The sequence below is a fragment of the Calypte anna genome, chromosome 2, assembly GCF_003957555.1.
Source record: "Calypte anna isolate BGI_N300 chromosome 2, bCalAnn1_v1.p, whole genome shotgun sequence".
In the NCBI taxonomy this organism is placed as follows: Eukaryota; Metazoa; Chordata; class Aves; order Apodiformes; family Trochilidae; genus Calypte; species Calypte anna.
In genome coordinates, this window is record NC_044245.1 from 33,505,471 (window position 1) to 33,527,013 (window position 21,543).

General features: G+C 41.8%; 1 protein-coding gene across 1 annotated transcript; it reads left to right on the top strand.

Annotated features, from left to right (window-relative positions):
* The first annotated feature begins 3,941 nt into the window (after nt 1–3,941).
* Nucleotides 3,942–19,722, top strand: NFE2L3 (nuclear factor, erythroid 2 like 3). The gene is made up of 5 exons (XM_030444635.1): nt 3,942–3,951; nt 4,271–4,332; nt 14,892–14,993; nt 15,922–16,005; nt 18,400–19,722. Exons 1-5 carry the CDS (start codon nt 3,942–3,944, stop codon nt 19,606–19,608), a joined length of 1,467 nt encoding a protein of 488 aa, XP_030300495.1. The 3' UTR covers nt 19,609–19,722.
* The last annotated feature ends 1,821 nt before the right edge of the window (nt 19,723–21,543 follow it).

Genomic DNA, 21,543 nt, shown 5'->3' on the forward strand with positions numbered 1-21,543 from the left:
GGCAGAGAGAAATATGCTAGGTAGATGGGCAATGGTATGGGTCAAAGGAGAAACCATAGGAGCCTGCTGAGCATACACAGAGAGACAGCAAGAGGGGAGCAGTTCAGATAAGGTGCTGGAGAAAGAGAGTCAGCAGCTATTTTAAGTTGTCAGGATGAATCCAGGATACAGGTTGCAAAAAGCAAGTCAGTTGTAACTTCACATAATTTCTTGTAGCATGCTCAGCTAGTTCAGCCTGTGAATGGTTGGCTCAGCATCCAGGGACAAAGCTTTCTGCTTTTTCAATATCTTAAACATAAGGTCTTCTTTTGTTGAGGCATAATTGCCTTCCCATCTCCAAGTGTACATATATATATATATATACATACATATACACACACATATAGATATTTATGTATCCCTTGCAAGGGGATGTACTGGGAGATGAGGCATGTGTTACATACCTGCTAAAGAGGATCTTATGAACCATTCTCCCATTATTTGTGCTCAGATCTATAAACTGCTGCCTCAGCTATTTTGGAGCCCTGTCAAAGGATTTGTAGTAAGACCTTAATAAGATACATGTTCCATCCAGGTATTTCTGTGGTTGTTTCTCTGATATAGTGTCTGTGTTTTTGAAGTAAAGGAGAGATGGCTTGAGCCATGTGATAAAAGTAGAAAACATAGGAAAAAAAAAGAAAAGTAGAAAAGGTAGAAAAGTAGAAAAGGTAGAAAAGTGGGTACCAGACATGCTCAGCTTGTGCTATTTGATTTAGAATATGCCAGATCTTGCCACTGCATATTCATTCTCTTTTTACCCTTTCTGCCCAAGCAGAAACATTTAATCAATTAATATTTTTCAAAGCACAGAGGAAAAAAATGTCCAAAATTAACAAAGGAAACTTTTTTTTTTCTTATTTCTTTTATAGCTAACACTGCTGGGACTGATAACTGAAACCCTTTATGCATAGAAGAATTTACAAGAGAGTGGTTAAAACCAGTACCAGTTGCAGTATCTCTAGTGCCACAAGAAGGATGAAAGTACAATTAGAGTGAAGGGACCCATGAGGAAAGTAACAAAAACGTCCCTACATGGTCACAGTTAGGATGACAAACTAATGAGATGATAAGAAACCAGTCAGATAACGCAGTAAGAAAGTTATAAGAGTCTAAAACTAGGTGACAAATTCTTGACATTTGTATGTTTGTGACTGACAGTACCTGCCTGCCCTGAATAAATAAATGCCTGAACTTAGCACTTGCGTGAACTGCTGCAGGGATTCCTTCTCAGTCCCTTGGCCTTCACCATAAGTGCTCTGATGCTAAAAAGCCAGACCATCCTTTTCAGTGCTGGCATGAAGCTCAAAGACATTGTGGGGAGCAATGCACTCATCTAACACAGCAGAATCGATACCAAGTAATTGAGTAACATATTTATTAAAGCTGATGTTAATGCTTCTCTGTCATAAGATTATCTATTAATAGCTTGCCCCAATTAAAAGTATGTTTCACAAGAAGTAGTTTTATAAATTGAAATAATCAGAAAGGATGTACAAAATGTCACGTGGAAGAAACTCTGCTGAAGTGTTATTAAAAAAATAACACAGAATTTAGCAGTACAGTCAAACCAAGGAGGTATTTACTAGATTTACTGGGTGTCAATCTAGCAGAGTACTTTAAACTTGAGAGACTTCTCTGGAACAAATGATTACAGATTTATTTAAGAGATGTAAGTAGCTGAGATGTACTCTAACTTCACCTGCAGCCCCATACACAGACATATGTGCATTCTATAGGAATTCAGACCAGGAATGCAGTGAAAACACTGTGGCACGTACCAGGACTTGTGTGCTCAGCTTAGTCCTCTGTGGAGATGAGTCTAGGGGACTGTATGCCATACGGACCAACTCTCTTTTCCATTTGAGTAACTCAGGAGAAACTCCTTGAAGTAATTACTCTATTGAAAACCAAGGAAAGAAAGAAGAAAGCCTTCATTTTCACATCGTAACACTTTCATCAGATTTTAATCACGATTTTAGTCAGACCTAGGCATGGTCTTAAGTTGTGCTGGGGGAGGTTTAGATTGGACATTAGAAAGAATTTCTTTACGGAGAGGGTGATCAGGCACTGGAATGGGCTGCCCAGGGAAGTAGTGGATTCTCCGTCCCTGGAGATATTTAAAAAGAGACTGGATGTGGCACTCAGTGCCATGGTCTGGTAACTGTGGCAGTAGTGGATCAAGGGTTGGACTTGATGATCTCAGAGGTCCCTTCCAACCCAGCCGATTCTATGATTCTATGAAGTCGGTTGTCTCTTTTCGATGATCAGGGAGGGATCACAATAAAGTGAACTGATACAAACTGTCAAGTTTGCTGTTATACTATATTTGAATAAGAAGTTTAGAGAGATCTCTTGTTTAAAGGGTTCATGCTGAAAGAAGTATTCATACTACAGCATCATCTATGTAGTGACTTATTAGTACCAACTTTGCAGGTCAGGATGAGGGAATGTCTGCCAGGTATAATGGCTGCAGTGTTGACTGAGAGGACACTCACAGCTCTCTGACACCCACACCTTCTCTGTGGGACACTGCTAACTGCACACACCCTTTTTCAGCTCAGTTTGAAGGCAAGATTTTAAAATTCTGATACCTGAACAGCAACTCCAAATCTAACACCTTAAAATCTCTTCTGGGTGGAGGTTATCTCCAGTTTAAGGTACCTACAAGAGCATGGCAGAGGTTTTTGGTCCCTGCCTACTGGCCTGTGTCTTAAGGACCATGATTCAAAGCCCAGTTCAGATGAAGAACCAACAATCAAAAGCAACTTCAACAGTGCAGAGCTTCTGTACCCTCTTCGCCTTTTAAATCCCACCATCTTATCAAAGGCAAAGTCTTAAATGATGAGACGGGCCTTTTCCATGCACGTTGCTGTAGTGGCCTGAAGTGGCCACAGAGAGGCTCTTTTCTCCCTTGAGGAATTAAATGTGCCAACCAGCAGCCCCGGCCCTAGGTGAGGCAGGAGGAGAGTGCTCTGTGCTGAAACACAGGAGCCGCGCTTCAGCTAAAACTGGAGATACACTGGGCACCGTCAGTGAAAAGTTAAGGGAAATACAGCACCGGTTTCTAGCCCTTGAGACATGTTCAGACATCCCCCGAGGTCGTCTCCCACAGAATCTCCACCAGCACCTTCAAAACACACTCACCTTTTCTACTCCAACTTTTCAAAGAAAGTCTATAGGCTATATTAAATCATTATATACTTTCTTAGCATTAGAGGACTTGACCTAAAAGCTTAAAAATTATGTGGAAAGATCTTGATCATTCTGCAACAAAAACAAAAAGGGTTAACAGCAAAGAGTAAAGTGGAATGTAAGGACTTATTGTAGGGGATGTGTGTCTTGGCATTTGTGCCATGGATCGTAAGGTGCAAGTGTATTTAGCTCAAGTCACGTTTAATTTATTTTTTGCAACAGCAAAATTAACTTTTTTACCTTCTGTCATATTTCCACTTAAAATGACTGAAATTTCCTCCTGCATAAAAAAAAACAACAAACAAACAAACAAAAAAAAAAACCACAAAAAACCTGTCAATTTATCAGATTCTGTATCAACTGTATCAGATTCTAGTTCATCTGCACTTTTGAAAGAAAACTGATGTTTTGTTGGAATTCTAGAAGCAAGGTGCAAGAAAATGCTAGGAGTATTGTAACACACCCATTGCATAGTATCACACTGGACCAAAAAAAGGGAAGTGTCATCCATGATAACAGAGAAATGAGAAACTGAACCCACCACACACTCAGTTATCATTGACAAAGTGACACGTTCAGGGTCTGCCCCAACAGCCTTATGCCTTGTAAATGACAAAACAAGCCTGAAACACACAGATAAGTGATGAGAAGTCATAAAAGGCCTTTTTGGAGGACGGGGAGAACACAACAGCTGGAAAAGATACTCCAGCATGTGTGAGGGTAAGTTCGGGTAGTGCCTAAGTAGATGTGTTGTAGGAAATGCAGTTCAATAGATGGGAAAGTAGAGGCATTGGATAGGTATTTAGACACTAGGTAGATTGTATTATTATTATTATTATTATTATTATTATTATTATTATTATTATTATTATTATTATTATTATTTGATTCTAAAAACCAGAAGGATGGGGGAGAAGAATGTTTACTACCAAAGGCAGGTAGAAAATTGCTTTGTATTTTCACATCAATCTTTACTTTGTTTGGGTGAGATTTTTTCTCCTCAGCTCAGTACTTTCTAACTCATCTCCTCTATTTCTAGCTCGCTCCAGCAACCCAAGGCTACCGCTCCCCTCGGACACGCAGGAAGTTCCCAGCGCGCAGGTGGGTGCCCGGCTCCGCGGAGCGGTGCTTGGCCGGGTGGTGCCGAGGTGCGGGGGTTCCGGAGTGAGGAAGGGCTGGGATTTCGGGTTGCTGGGGTGCCGGCGTGCGGAGGTGCGGAGATTTCGAGTTGTAGGGGTGCCAGGGTGAGAGATGCAGGGTCCCAAGATGCCGGAGAGCCGGGACGCCGGGGTACGGGGGGTGCCGGGGTGCGGAGTTCCCCAGGAGAGGGGTTGCCGGGGTCTCGGGTTGCGGAGGTGCCCGTCTCCCTGTCTCGCGTCCCCGTCCCGACCCAGCACCGCATCCCTTCCTGGGGGAAGGGACAGTGCCGGGGCTGGAGGGCGGAGGGATGGTGTGCGCAGAGCGGGGCCGGGAAAGAATGATGGGTTTGTGTGTGGCTGCGGGAGCGGGGACGCCCACACGCAACCCCCGTGGAGTGTCGGCTGCCGGGACAGTGGGGCTGCCGCCGGGCAGCCATGGGTCACCGACTCCCCGAAACTCTTCGGGTTCCGCCGACAGCTGGAACTGCTCTGGCGAGTGCCCTCCTCGGCCCCCGTGGAGAACGGAGGTGCCCGGCGCTGCCCTCCCCGCCCCGGGGAGGAGAATGAGGCGGTGGCCCGGCGGGCAGGCGGCTGCCCAACGGGGGAGGTGAGGACGGCGGCAGCGGCGGGACGGCCCGGGAACGGGCGCTGAGCAGTCCGGTCCCCGGCTCCGGCTGAGAGAGGCGGGGGGATGAGGGAAAATGCGTCCAGGGCGGTCGATCGGGGTGGCGGTCAGGGGATGTAGGTGGGGGGCCAATTGGGAGGACGCGTAGGGGGACAAAGCTTAGCCAGAGACTCCCTCAAAAAAATGAAGGGGGAGACCTCCAGGAGCCTGAGGGTGGTGGCGGGGTCGCCTGTGCTCTTCCCCCTTCCCGCGGTGGCCTTCCGTGTGTGTCCCCCAGCCCCTGGGGTCAGGGGCATCGGTGGGAGGGAAGCGGCAGTGAAGTGACGCCATGCAGCCTTGTGCTGGCGAACCAACTGGTGGTGGTGGTGGCTTCCCAAGCATCCGAGAGAAGTGAACCTTTCAAAGCTGCCCCAGCCAGGGCACACGTGGCCCCAGCCCCGCTCGTCACCTTCCAGGCCAGGACAGTCACTCCCGCTCGGCATTTTCTCTGGAATCACCTCAGTTTTCTTCATGCGGGCACAAAGGCAGCTGAAGAATGTCACACGCTGCTGCAGAAATGCTGAGGAGAAGAACTGCACCCCTAACTTGGGGAAAGACAAGTGTATGGCATAGTCTGGTGACTACACTTGCCAGGAGTATTTCTTGCACGCTGGGATTCTTACTGTACCAGGGCTAAGCTCCAGCCTGGTTGTATCTGTTTCCAGTGTGTCACCTTGAAGGATACACTCAGGCAGTAAGTGCCTGGCAGTGATCCCTGCTTGGTCCCTACTTGGTGGCACAGCCCATCTACACATCTGTCTGAATGCACCCTCACAACCCCTTGCCCTGCAGAAGAGCTTGAGCACATCTGTAATTCGAAGATTAGCTGAGCCATTCAGGTGCTGGGACTGCTTTTCTGAGCTAAGTCACCTAGTGGGCATAGAGCTTCATTTTTCCTGGGTAGTTCATCATCTGAGGCTTTTGTCATGCACTGTGCAGATACAAAGGATACAACAATGTCAAGATGATGACTTTTTGACTCAGATGTTCATTACATTTTGAAATACACATTGAACTACCAATATTTATCAAGTTGCTTTTGAAGCATTATGAATAGCTGATTTGTACTATGAATTAATGGACCAGCATCTAACAGTTATTTAATGTGTCTTGTGTAGTACGTTTTCCTTTTTTCCACTTCCTTTCCTGTTTCCTCTTTTTTCCCCAGATTCTCCATGTAGATTGATTAATTTTTTTTAAAGTGTATCTGTAAAGGAATATCTTGTTTCTGTGGAGAGAAGGTGAATCATTTCTTTGCTAAATGTATATCTTGGGCCTCTTTCTTTGCTAAATGCATGTCTTGGGCCTCCCTCTTAAGTAAATTTTATTTAAAGGAAAGAAAGATTGGAGTAAGATAAGAGAGTATTAAGTTCCTGATCTAAAATGTAAATAGACTTCTTAGTGAAAACCCCCATGTCTCTTCCAGCAGACTCTTTGAAGTGTATGGCAGTTCCAAAAACATGAAACAAAGAGGAAAATGTTGATCTTCATTTTTAAAGTGACCTCTGTAGGTTTGAATAAAGCCACTCGTGCTGTCAAAATGTTATTGTAACTGCAGAATAGATTTCAAAGTGGTTTAGCTAATTTATAACCTTCATTTTGCCTTTTGTAAAAATAGACCCAAGCTATTTAATGTTTCTCCTATCGACGCCGGATCGGGACGAGGAGTCTGTGTATAGAGATGAAAGTGATTGCTTTGTTCTGCCTAATACTGTGGGATTGTGTGGCATTCTGAAAAGGTAGCAGCTGGATTCACCCACCCCTGGATTAATTTCATTCATTGGGCTCCAGTCGCTGCTGAGAACATTGCCAGCAAGCTGTTGATCCACATCCTCAGGGAACTGGGATTTTAAGCCACTCTGGAAGACAAATGTAGATGAAAAAGAAAATTAATTCAGTGGCTGAAGCCTGCTGTTGGAGCATGCTAAGCTGTGTGGTGTTGCCTGGCCTATTCTTTTGTTGCATGCTGAGATGGGATGTAGAGCAGTGTTAAGACAGCCTGAGCACTTTTTCTTTGACAATTAGTGAAGCAAACAGGTGAGTTCCTATATTCAGCTTGCTGCCCAACAGGCTGGGATCAGCCCTGGCCCTTTCATTCACCACATCCCCAGCAAAGTATTTCATTCAGTCTCTTTCTGTAATCAAACATAAGTTTGCTGATGAAATGTAATCCCCACAGTATTTTGCTGCCTTAGTAATAAAAATAACAAAATATATATCTTCTGAAACACATCTTTTGATTTAGAAAATAATCATATGAACTCAAAGTCTTTCTATGTGTTTTCTTAGATGGATGTGTGTAATGGGACCAGTGATAAAGTGTTTGTACCACAGCAGAGACCTTTTAAAAAGTTTTTTGTTCTGAATCCTATACATAATTCACGACCCTGCATTACTTACAGTGAGTCATAGTGGCTACTTGGTAGAAGATGTGCTCATATATCTTAGGATATTAATTTCCTGCCTCTGTGCTGTTCTAATCTGGGTCAACTACAGAATCAGAGCTTGTAGGTTTAGTTCTCATAGAGTTTAAGATTGAGACTAAGGTACCAGGACTCCTGCATGGGAGCCAGGAGCTACATCTTCAGTGGAAAAAAACAAAACAACAAAAGCAATAAACTTCTTTAAATAGCCAAGAAAATATACATCAGTTCATGCAAAGAAGCGGAATAATTTCTCTAGTACTGCTAGTGCCCTACCACTGGCAGAATACCCTGGACCAAGATTTTAAGTGTTACTGGGCATATGTGGTAAGGAAATAGAGAAAAAGTGTAAGAGTAGACCTTGCCTTTTCTTTGGAGTGATTATTTCTCATGGGTTTGGGTTTTTTTTCAGACACAACAGTGTGCACCATCTAGTCTTGCTTTTCACAGTTTGCTGGGAAAAAAATGAAAAAAAAAAAAAGACAGATTGCCATCTTGCAGCACCTATTTAATGCCAACATCCATTATTGAAAAAATTAGTCCCTAAATTTTTTTCCTACTCCCCAACTCATACATGTTGGTCACACTGGGTAGGCCAACATGCTTGTAAATTATTGTTGTATTGCTCAAGCAATAGCAAGGGAAATGTGAAGCTGAGACACTGTATGCCTGTGTAAATTTTTGAAGCTTTTAAGCATAGAAATAGGAAAAGAAAAAATACAGAAAAAAGACATACAGCTGGCACTGGATACAGGTCTGATGCTAAGGGGGGAAACAGAATCCATCCTGCGAGCACTATCCTGGGCTGCAGTCCCTGCCCCACTCTGCCAGCTGAGGGCTGCATTTCCCTCAGGCTTCTCACTGTACACTCACAACGGTTCTAAAAGCTGCTATGTTCAACCTCAAGCCCATATGCAAACCAGCAATCCTATGCATGAATACAGCTTGGGAGGGGAAAGGATTGAGGGCAGCCCTGAAGAGAAGGACCTGGGGGTGGTGGTGGAGCACAAGCTTAACATGAGCCATCAATGTGTGCTTGAAGCTCAAAAAGTCAACCATGTCCTGGGCTGCATCAAAAGTAGTGTAGCCAGCCAGTTGAGGGAGGTGATTCTCCTCTGCTCCTGTGAGACCCCACCTGGAGCACTGTGTCCAGTTCTGGAGTCCCCAGCATAAGAAGGACACAGAGTTCCTGGAATGTGTCCAGAGGAGAGCCACTAAAATGACCAGAGGGCTGGAGCACCTCCCTTGTGAAGCCAGGAAATAAGTTGGAGTTGTTCAGCCTTGAGAAAAGGAGGCTCTGAGGTGACCTTAAGGCAACCTTCCAATGTCTGATGGGGGCCTACAAGAAAGCTGGGGTAGGGGCTTCTTGCACAAGTGTGTAGCAAGAGGACAAGGGGAAATGGTTTCAGACTTGAAGAGGGGAGATTTAGATTAGATATTAGGAGGAAATTCTTTACTATGAGGGTGGTGAGGCACTGGAACAGGTTGCCCAGGGATGTCATTTATGCCCCTTCCCTGGAAGTGTTCAAGGCCAGGTTGGATGCAGCCCTGAGCAGCCTGGTCTAGTGGGAGGTGTCCCTGCCCATGGCAGGAGGGTTGGATCCAGATGATCTTTAAGGTCCCTTCCAACCCAAACCATTCTATGAATGAGCCTATGAAAATGAAGGAGACCTGTTTTCTGAAGCACCTTAAAAGATGTGGGGAAGTGTGAGGCCACAGTACCACAAGATGTAGCATCCATCCCATGTGTATGGTAACAGTATTCACAAATACATAGGAAGTCTCAAGTACAACAGTGTCTTAGCTGAAGATTTAGCAAGAATTAAGAGCTGCCTTCCTAGATTCAGTGGGCTTTTTTCCCTTTTTTCTCTTTGTTTACTGGTATTTTTGTGTGTATTTGTGTATGTATAGATTTGAACAAAGGGAGTATAAAAATTGGATGACTTTTTTACCTTTCATGGAATATATGTGGGAAATTATTTAGGTCAGCATCAATGAACTGCATAACTCTCTCTGAATCTTACAGCAAAGAAAGTTTTCAGTTTCCAAACCATGTGATCCCCCAAGCACTGGAGAGGCAGTAGCTCTGCAAGGGCAGCAGTTGCTGTTCTAGGTTACCTTGCCATATGTGGGACATGCTCCAGCTTGGGATGGGACAAAGGAGCAAGGCTCTGCTCCCAGAGAAATCAAACAGATTTGTTATATCTGGATATATTACATTCTCTGTGTAGAGAGAACTCCCTTCCCAAGAGCTCAATTCCCGTGCTTGATTAAAGAACAGCTGCTCTAATGAATAATTAACAGCATAACATTGATGTTGCTTATGAATTACAGAAGTTAGGGAAGAAGATGCACAGTGGATAATTTGTACCCTTTGTACTGTAGCCCCTATGTCAGTGTTTAAAAAGGCCAGTTTGAGTCAGGTTATGTGAAATCTCCTCCAAGCACAATTCTTTGAACACTGTTAGAGGCAGAGTTTCACAGTATTAAAGCAATGGATGGGGTGAATCTCTCCCAGACTTCGGGCACCATTTGAAGTATTTACACTGAGTAAGAATAGCTTGAATTACAGATAATTTTTTCCCTGGCAAGTGTCAAAAGTTTGGTAAAGGCAAGTAGAAACCAAGTAGGTTGTTTGGTTTCTGTTGTTTTTCTGAGGGCTTTTCTCCAGTCTGAAAGTAGTCTCACTAAAGCTACGGGTTTAACTTAGAGAACATATTTCAAATTATTTTTTTTCTTTTGAACTCACTTCACAGCAATATTACTGTGAAGGAGCACCTGCAAATAGATAAATGGCTGGGTCCCTGCTCATAGATCATAGAATCATAGGAAACCAGGTTGAAAGGAACCTCAAGGATCATGTGGTCCAACCTTTCTTGTCAAGCATCCTGTCCAGCTAAGTCTTCAAAGTGTCCAATGCTGGGAGCAGAACTCCCCTGGGAAGATTATTCCAATAGAATGTTTCACATTGCCATTGCGAAAAGTTTTCCTTTTGTATCCAAACAGGCTCTCCCCAAGAGTAACTTGTACCCATTATCCCTCATCTTTTCCATGTGTCTCCATGTAAAAAAGGGAGTCTCCATCTTATAGGTAAGCTGTCCTTCAGATACTATGACAGGGTGCTGAGGTGTCCTCTGAACCCTCTTTTCTCAAGGCTGGACAAACACAATTATCTCAGCCTTTTCTCATGTGGGCAGGCTTCCTAATGCTTGGATCAACTTCCTGGGCCTTCTCTGGACACTCTCAAGCCTCTGCACATCTTTTTTGTGTAGTGGGGACCAAAATAGAATGCAGTACTCCAGGTGTGGCCTGAGAAGCACTGAGTGGGATGGCACTTACCTTTAACCAGAACATACCTATGTGTGTAATAAGAGGGGGTGTGAAGAACCATCTGGTGTTTCAGAGAGACGTGGGGTAAGAGCAGAACCTCAAGCACCCGAGGTGCCTATTGCCTATCTAAGGACTGTGATTTGGCTCTTTGCTACGGTGTGCTGCAAGAGGCACAAGGGGTTTTGAAAAATGGAAGTCAAACAAGAAGGGTGTAGGCAGAGTCAGTCAGGCAGTGCTGACCCACACCAACATCTTCCCCAGGGAGGAGGGAAGGGGTTCCAGGTATAGGTCATGCATAAGAAGTATACATGAGGGGAATATCAGGCAGAAAGGAATAGAATTGGCTGGGTTGGAAGGGACCTCAGAGATCATCAAGTCCAACCCTTGAACCACTACCGCTGCAGTTACCAGACCATGGCACTGAGTGCCACATCCAGTCTCTTTCTAAATATCTCCAGGGACGGAGAATCCACTACTTCCCTGGGCAGCCCATTCCAATGTCTGATCACCCTCTCTTTAAAGAAATTCTTTCTAATATCCAACCTAAACTTCCCCTGGCACAACTTAAGACCATGCCCTCTTGTCTTGTTGAAAGTCATCTGAGAAAAGAGACCAACCCCCCCCGGCTACATCCTCCTTTCAGGGAGTTGTAGAGAGTGATGAGGTCTCCCCTGAGCCTCCTCTTCTCCAGGCTGAACAGCCCCAGCTCCCTCAGCCTCTCCTCATAGGGTCTGTGCTCGAGTCCCTTCACCAGCCTGGTTGCTCTCCTTTGGCTTGGTCTCTTCTTTGGAAGAATTAGTGTGTGAGAAATGGGGAAAATACAATGGGTATTACATACTGTAGCAGAGGGAAGGTGAAGATACTCGAATCCTTGGGGAGCTAAAATACCAGACTGTGGATTTTAACAGCACTGGGTATTCAGAGCTGTGAGTTGGCTGGCATCCCCTGTTGCAGTGAGGCTGGTAGCTTGAGAAAGTTGGGAATTGGATAGCTGGGGAAGTGTTTGCCCGGGAGGGCTCAAAGTGGACAAAGTTTTATCAGGAAGAGTGGTCTCTGGATATTTTTATGTTTATTCAGTAGTGAGTACATCATACCAACGAGGATATACCAACAATCTAGCCTGGGTAACAAGAGAGATAGAGAGAAGGAAAGAAGAGGGTCCCTTAGAGAACCCAATGAGCATCTTGGGACAGCAGAGGCATAGAAAGAGGTCTTTCATTTTTAATGTGCTCACTATGAAAGAGTGACGGAATAAACTTAGTAACCTTCCTCAGGCTTACTGTCAGAGACGGTGGATTCTGTAGAATGAAATTAGTTTCTAGTGCAAAACACCAGCACAGGACCAAATGGCTAGAGTATAAAAACTGTTTGGTTTTTGTTTCGGAAGCATTCAGTTTGAAGGGGCTATCAAGCTGTCTTTGGCAAGAAAACCTGTGTCTTGATTGGAATTAGTGGCTATACTATTTCTATCTGTGTCCTCAACTTGTACTGGTCCACGTCTCCATTTGGGAGGAGGTTGGTGTTAATTTTGTGTATGTGCCAGGCATGTAGAGTGCACAGTGCATGTGTGCTATGTTAGGTCTGACACAGACGAGGTATGTAAGGCATTCAGTGCTTTTGTTTCTGAAATATGTTGGTTAGAAAGGTGCTAACAACTCCCTGCAACAAGCAGAGACAGTGAGTGCCCCTAACAGTGTGTGTTTGGTGGCAGCCCAGACAGTGTTTGGAGTAGGTGTGTCAGAGACACCTGGCAGGTGCCACATTTGGGGTCACATTTATGCCTCATTTGATTTACTCAGTTACATTGCTTTGTCTGATTTTTAAGCCTAGTCATATGTAACATAAGAGTTACTTTGATACTTGGTGTCTCTGATGACCATTCTACCCTCTATGCTTTCTAAACCCTGGCTGCATTTCAAATAATAAAGCACTCTTCTGTTCCTGTGTTTCCAGGTTATTTCATGGCTCATTGTGAATAAAGAGAAACAGCAAGAAACATTTCGCTTTTTAGCTGAGATTAAATAGGTATCTACTGGAAAGGTTAATTAACATCTCATTTAAAATACATGGGCAAAGAGCAACACCTGTAATCTTAGAGCTGTATGAAAACAGTTATGCATCACCATATTTAATAATTAATTTTATTGAATCCTGCAAAGTAGTACAGTGAAGTGAAACTGCTGGTTACATTACTACAAGCTGTATTTCTTTTGTCTACTTGTATTGGTGTGGGAGAATTTTCTGGAAATGTTAATTATTCAAACCATGGCAAAGACCATCAGGCCCCGTGCCAGGTCTTTTCAGCTGGAAGGAAGGAGAGGGTCAGTTAGAGACAGAAGTGCATTTAATACAGGAGAAGGGAGGTAATTTCACAGAAAAGCATCTCAAAAGTTAATGACAGTACTGGAGCAATTTAAAGCTTGACAACTAGAATAAAGAAAATGTAATGGAGAGAAATTACAAGACAGGATACATGAGCAACCAGCACAAAAGATTACATCTTTCTGCAAATAATGGTGGCCACACACCTCTGCTCCAGCACTGGGATATTTGTAGAGGTAACTGAGAGTGACTGCAGTGAGGGAGAGCTTTGCAGGGGCAGGGACCACCTGCCTCTCAGTGATGCCTGGGCACCCCAGCAAAGCCCCCTGCCTGCTCTGTTCTGTTCTGCTGCATCTCCAGAGAAAGTTCAGATATTTCTGTGCACTCGTAGCCCTGAGCAATGTAGTTTTAGCCCTGCTTGCCAACAGCACACTGAGCAGTAACTGGAAACACTCTGCTTGTGCTTTCTGCTGCTCCTACAGAAGGATCTTGCACACTCAACCAGTGCATTGCAGTAGATCTTTTTGTATTTAGATTATCTTTACGTGTTCTGCTCCCAAGACATTGTTTTATGGCCAGCAAATTATATATGGGTGTGGGTAACAAGGAGGAGATACTTCAAAGGATAGTTTGATGTACAGTGCACTCAATTTATGCTGAGATAAATACTCTGGTTTACTTTAATGGAAACTGAAGCCTTTATTTTTAATAGGAAGAATTGTAAGGCTTTATTTTTAGTAAGAAACCTGCCAGAGCAGGCAGTGTTCTTCCAATTTAACAGAGCCCAGGCCAGCAGTGAAATCATATTTTCTCTCACCTCTCTCCTGATTCTTAGACAACCTTCAGTAGCAGATTTGATAATTTACATAATTTGATAATTTACATAAATTACTATTTTTCATAGGCTTTCTAAAGACTGACAAAGTGAACCTGATAGTTGACTTGCACTAAGTTGTTCCTCAGGGAAAAAGCAGATGCACAGTTAGAGCCCAGCCCTTCAGTGGAGAAGGCTGATGGATAATTTGGTAAATCAGACTTAGTCTCAGATTGTGTTCTCAAGCCCATCTGAAATGAGTAAATGACAGAAGCAAGGTGAGAATTTTTGATACTTAGATTTGTTTTTCTTGTGTGTGTGTGTGTAAATTAGTGTAAATCTCCTGCCTTGTGCTTGAACAGAAATCCTTCTAAATACAATTTGAAGGTTGTCATCAGGTAGGGTTGCAATTTACAGTTCAATTAACAGCCCGCTGTGCGAGGTGTGAACTTCCACACCCTCCAGTGGTGGAAGTGGAAAGGCTGTTGGAATAAATGGGTTTAGTGGTAAAAGCAAGTCTTACACCATCAGCAAGAAGCAGTCTTTTTATCTGTACAGAGACCACCCACATGTGAGCCTTATCTACCTCTTGGGCTCATAGTGGTATTGCTGTAACTCAATCACTGTTTCTGCTTCTACCATTAGTATAAAATAAGGAACAGGACAGAAACACCAAGTGTGGCAGTGCATCCAATAACTAGTATTTACACCTTATCCCTTTTGTCATTAAATGAGAAAGAGAGGGAAAGAGAAAGAAAAGAAGAAAGAAAGAAAGAAAGAAAGAAAGAAAGAAAGAAAAAAAAAAAGAAAGAAAGAAAGAAAGAAAGAAAGAAAGAAAGAAAGAAAGAAAGAAAGAAAGAAAGAAAGAAAGAAAGAAAGAAAGAAAGAAAGAAAGAAAGAAAGATACATTGTACAGAATAATTTTGTCACCTTGTTGTTTAACAGGACTTGTTTCTTTGTGTCTTCAGGATGTGGAACTGAAAACATGTCAGGAAGCTTTGGATGGCTGCTGTCCACACCAAGGGGACGATCAGCTGGAACTGCAAGTGGAGGAAGAAGACATGAATAAAGTAAATGCTGAAAAAATAGGAGAACTGTAAAGAGGAAGTGAGAGAGGCTATAGCACTTACCACTGAGAGAAAAAGTAGTGAAAGAAATGGAATGAATGCTTTTTGAAGGAGTATTTAATTTCCTCTTTTCATTTGGAGTGTCTCTTGCAAGAGCAGGAAAGGAACAGTGACTTTAGATGATACTTTTAAAAGATGCTCTTGTACACAGTCTTGAAAATTGCACACCAGCACCCACCACTTCCACTACAGTTTATGTAGCTGAAATTTTGTAAAGTTTACAGAAGTCACTTGCAACTAATCATTTTGTGATTTGCTTTTATTTTCTCTGTAGTGAAGGTGTTGTGTTTGTGAGCAGGGATTTTCTTTTGGCATACAAACACTTGGGATGTGGATGCTAAATTATATTGCTTTCACTATTTATGTAAAGCTTGATGCTCAGATGCAGTATTAACATTTGTGAAACTGGATTGTTCAGATCTTAATATGTGTATTTTAACTAAAAGACAAAGAAATAGTTTTAATGATGGGTGCACACTGGGTTTTGTAATCTCTGAGAGCTACAAGGAAAAGAGTGTTCACTCTTCTTAAGATCTTATGAGAGATGAGAACATGGGATCCAATTTTGTTGCAAGCACCTCTGTTTGCCACTGCCCTGGCAGCTAGGCCTTGAAAAAATACTTGATTTTCCCCAATGGTGAGTGGGTGCAGCCTAAGGGAGAAGGAAATCCCAGTTCTGCTGTAGTAGAGCAGAGCAGGATTTTCTTGCCATGCAGTTATTCTGCTGACTGCAGCAACATGACACCTCCTCTCAGGATGAAGACTTGATGGCAGGGTCAGCAGCAGTATTTCACAGAACTCTGCTCTGTTTTTACCTCCTTCTATGTAAAATCCCCTGCTTTACAAAGTGTTTCTGTTTCTTCTACCACAGAGCAAGCTCAACCATGTAGATTCCCTTCTCTCCTTGGACAACTATATAGAGCTTCTGTCATTGCAGATGGAAAACATGCTAGAGGTAAATGGGAAAACACACCTATTGCTGCATGGATTGGGATACAGTCAGTGATTATTTGATAAAGGCTTACCTTGTTTTGTCCAATTAAAAAAAAAACCCCAAAACAACAATAAATATATCAACAAATCAACGCAGTAAAACTTACCTGAAGATCCACCTTTTACAGCAGCTGTCATTGGCTCCAGTAAAAAAAAAAAATAATAAAAATAATAATAATAATAATAATAATAATAATAATAATAATAATAATAATAAAAGCCCCAGTAACACAGTAACATGCCTGGGATTTGAAAACTGCTAAATTCTGTCTTCTCTGTCATCTGGTGTTCAAAGTTGGATGGAGCCACTGGGCAACTTAATTAGTTCAACTAGTAATTCCCTTTCTGAAACCAAATGCCAATTTGTATTTGTACATCAGCTCTTGATGTGTTTCTCTGGAGCAACACTGAGTTATGAAGCCCTAGCAGCTATTAAACATTTGCAGCCAAAGCTTAGAGTTGCCAGAAATATTGCATCAGGTGCTCACAAGGATATTAGACAAGAAAAACAAACACATCTATGCTTCAGATCAGGTCAAGTCTGCATGAGTAGTAAAACCATTCTGTTTTGCTTTGCTATCTTCTGGTCTTCTGATACTGTTGTTTACTTTCTGGGTGCCCATCTTCACCAAAAGAAGAGTTTTTAGCCCAGTTGGAGTCTCCCTCCTCTCTGATAGCTCAATTATTAACCATAAAGCTATTCCCTACATTCCCTTTTTGCAATACTCCAGGGATATCTTGCATATGCTTCCCATCAAAGGAGCCTCACAAGGTCATTAGTATTTTCTGTATCACTTCATGTTTATCTCTAGAACACAAAATTCTGGGAATCTCTAAGTCGGATAGTGCTTCCCAGATCATAAATTAGGTCCTCCTCTGTTCCACTTTGGATTCCGTGCTAACAAGGTGCAGGATTTCAAGTTTTGTTTTCTCTGATCTTTCCATAAATTTGAAAGGAATTCGTCTATAGCCTTTGTAGAGCCATAACAATACACAGTTGTGTATTTTATTCTGTGATTTAATACTACTAATGCACTGCCATCTTGTGACAATCTATCTGTTGAAAATGGATTGCTTGTTTTTTTAGGTACCAAGCCCTTAGTGTGGAGGATTTTGTAGTTAACATGCTAAAAATATTTTTTTTCAAGGGCTGAACTGAAAATACCAGCTATATCTGTTAGACTACAGAAACTCTAGTACAAGGTAACTCCTTAGCAGAAATAAGGCAAGACTTCTTTCTGCTACCCAAGCTTCCATCACATAGTAGAGAACTTAAAACACTCTGTTCTTTATGGTGCATCATTCCTTCTCTGTGGAAAGGGCTTTTTACTTTGTTCAATGAACTACAGTCAGAAAAGTCCTTTCCTGTACCACAGTAGGGATGCTCAGCTACAAAAGAATCATGTCATGCTTCTTACTTCAGGTATTCACATTCTCAAGTTTTTTGTGTCCATGTATTTTATTACTTGTCAGCTAGTGCCCTGACATGAATTAGTGCAGTGGCTTTCTACTTCTAGGACCCAGCAATCAGTACTTAATGCTACTGCAGCACTTATTTATGCTTTGGACTTCAGGGCTGAGGGATCATACAGAAGCTTTATTGTTGTAAAGAACTGAGTAGTAATTTAAAGTCAAAAGACAACAGCAGAAGGGGAAATTATATTTCCTCCAATGGCAATTAGTAAAGGAGTTGAGTTGAAATCTGAACACAACAGACCTCAGTTAAGAAGGAGCTAAGCCAAATGTGGCAGCTCGTAGCCCCTAAAGCTCTATAAACCATGAGAGAAAAGCAGTGAGAATGTGCTAGCATGACCTTAATGTTCCTGTCCTCCTCCCCTCTTTTCATACACAGTTCTTACCAGTTAGGTCCTGCCAGGGAGCTATTTCTCTTTTAATTTTTTTTAGTTTTTTAACATTTTAGCACCTTGAACCAGCTCACCCTGGAATCAGATAATGATCAAAACCACTACCAGAGATGGGGGCAAGGACCTTTTTTTAGACCACATCAGATGAATGCCAAGGTGGTAGCTTGATGTACATATAGCAACAGTCCCATTTCCACTTATGAACACTTGTCCCACACCATCCTCAGTGAGTCCTTCTCCCCCTCTCATTCCTTCAGTCACTTTTCTTCCATACCCTTCCCACTTCCTCTTGCTGTGTGCCAGGGAGGTTATGCTGGGTACAAATGGCAAACAGTATTCAGGATAGAAGAGTTTAATGTACAGAATTTTTACTTTAATAGATTCTAATAGTGAAATATTAAAAATAAATTGATGAAGACTGCATAGGTGAGGACTGTAGAGGTGTTCATTTTATAAAATATTCCATTCCCCCCCCTCCAATCATCTTTTAGGCAAGTTTACTGGAAGATACACAAGTTACCACTTCTAATAAAGGCCAAGACCCATCATCCTCACAGCACAATAAAGGTGTGATGCAGACACTTTGCCACTGTTTCAGTCCTCATGATGCCCCACCAAGAGCAGACCACCCCACTCAATCACATTCAGAAACAAGACATTTGCAAAGGCATCAGTCTTTTCCTCAGCAAAGCTCTAATATTACAAAACCAGAATCACTCTTTCATGGGTCAAATTTGACAGGGCTGGTTTCAGCTGCTGACATTAGAAACCTATTGACCCATGATGATAATTTTGATGAAATTAAACTCCTGTCTTTGGCTTTGGAGGAAGGCTTTGATCCTACAGAAGCTTTTCAGCTCTTTGAAGAACCTGGCTCAGATCTGGGACTGTCTTTGAATTCAAGTCACAGCACTGCCTCTTATTCAGTCTGCAGTGCAGGTGCAGTTGGGTACAGCAGTGATGTTAAACCTGTTTCTTTGCATGGCTTTGGAGCTGTTGGTGGCCATAGCCAAGAACACAGTAAAAAAACCCACACAGAATATCCAGGTGATTCCGAGCATTTTAGAGAAGCCACACCTCAGCAGTTTCTTCATAACCACACTCATAATCAACTGCTAAGCCAAGCAGCATCCACTCCAGAGCATCACGAGCAGACATGGATGAAGAAGCCAAATGACATAAAGGATAAGTGCCATAATTCTATCAGTATAAACCTTAGCAGCAACAAACACTGTGGAAAAGCTCTGAAAGTACCATTTTTGGCAGAGGAAATTGTGAGCATGCCTGTCGACTCCTTCAATTCCATGCTAGCAAAGAATCATCTTACAGGTACTCAGGTATCACTTCTACGTGACATCAGACGAAGAGGAAAAAACAAAGTTGCTGCCCAAAATTGTCGTAAACGTAAACTTAATGCAATTCTTAGCTTGGAAGAAGATGTAAGTAGCCTTCAAAGACAAAAGGAGAGCCTTAAAAAAGAACATTCCCAGCACAACAGATCAATCAGCCAGATGAAGCAAAAGTTAAACAAGTTGTACCGTGACGTTTTCAAGAGACTGAGGGATGACCAAGGTAGACCTGTTAACCCATGCAAATACATCATTCATTGCAGTAGTGATGGCAGTGTTCTCATAATGCCCAAAAACTTGGCCAAATCACAACAGAAACAAAAGAACAAAACCGAGCAGAATCAAAATTAAGACGGCTGAAGATTGCTTAGGTTCAGTTTTCCCTGGAAGAGTATTTGTATGAGGACTGAAGTCAGTGAATACAGAAAACATTGCACTTGAGGAGGAAGACTGCATATTCAAGGATCTAGCAAACCCATCCGATAGTTATCTGTTAGAAGGTCAATCAGCTCAGGCTTCTGAATAAAGAAATCAGCTTCATTTTAATTATAACTAAAAAAGATAGTGATCAGTACAAGTGTGGTTGTATAGAACTCTGTAAAACTAGAAATTTAGTTTCTGGCAATGGGGGAGAACTTTAGTTAGCAGAAAAAGGAAAAGTTCTAGACCAAAGTTACACAGTGAAGAAAAATGTGTTTTAGTACTGAATATTTGATTCTTCATACACAAAATTACCTTATTTTATTTTCCTTTTTTAGCACTGAAAAGTTGTAGCTCAAGTTCATCTTCACCCTCTATTCACTGTGGATTTATGTATTCCTAAGAGATACTCTGTGCTTTGCATTTGTTCAGAACTGATCTGTTCATAATGAGGAGAGCAAGACTATTGCATTTTTCCTCACTACTTACACTTTCATAGCTCCAAGCAAAGATAATGTACCAGTTAATTTAACAACTCATACGGCAGATTCTGAAAAATAATTACTATTTGATTCAATATTGTCTTACCTTCGTCCTTTGCAACTGAATCATTCTCAATTTTCTTTCATTAAAATGTGTGATGGTGAACAAGTTCCTGATGTTTCCTAGTCTGTGATATATTCACTTGTGTACCTTCCCTTTTCTCCCCTTCCTCAAGAAGTGCTAAATTTTTTTGTAGCTCTTTAACCCAACTTTTTTTTTAAGTATCTTCAATATGATGATTTTTAAAGTAAATTAAACTGAACCAAATTACTATTTATCTGCACTTGTGACAATAAGGCTACACTCAGAAAGCGGCTTTGAATTAAGAGCTTTTAGTTTTGGTATTTATTTATAAAATGAAAGAAGACACTTTATTCACTCCCAGGTTTATTCACAACAGCTTATCCTTTTCTATTGTACAACATGAAGAGTGAAAAAAAGATGGCCTAAAAGATATGTAATGAATTATAAGGAACGAATGTTAGAGGCATACTAGGTTTGTAAGATATTATAATAATTACTACTATTAACAACTAGATAGCAACAAATACTTTTTACTAACTTTTATAAAGAAACTCCATAAAACTTGTATTAAATAATATTATTAGTCACAGCACGATGACAACATAGCAACTTTATGGCCAGGTAGGTTTAAAAAAAGCACACCACCAAACACATAAAAACTACACCTATATTCAATACAAGTTTAAATATCACATTGCATCTTCTAAAAAAATAAAACTGTGCCATTAGCATGCACATCTAGTTTGCATGTGCTTACAGTAACTGGTAGCCTCAGGTAGCATTTTCTAAAAAGGAAACGCTGGCAAAATGCAGTAAATTATTGTTAATGAAATCAGCAAGTTTGAACAGTTTGCATTTTATATTAAAAGATTTCTTTTGATAAATGTGTGTATCTGTTCTTTCATTTATCAGTTTCACCACAGCCTCCAACTGATAGGGTAAATTCAGAACCAAAACTTTCTTTTAGTGGAGCCTGAAATTTCTGTCTGGTTAAGCATCAGTGTGACGTGTTTACATCCTAACTGGTATTCACAAGGAACTGTACTCACTGGTTTATGAACTTCAGCCAGAACATGTACCAGGTAACAAATACATACAACAAACCGTGAATTTAATTTCTAGTTTCAGGGAAAAAAAATATCCATGTCTTGAGTAGTCTTCTAAATTAAATTATAAATTCTAAAGTCTATATATGTAGCTTTTGCAAGAGCAGGGCTTTAGGTCTACTTCCACAGCCTGTGTGTTCAAATTCTGACAGTTATCAAATTAGGCCACTGATAAAACCACAAGCCCATGTCA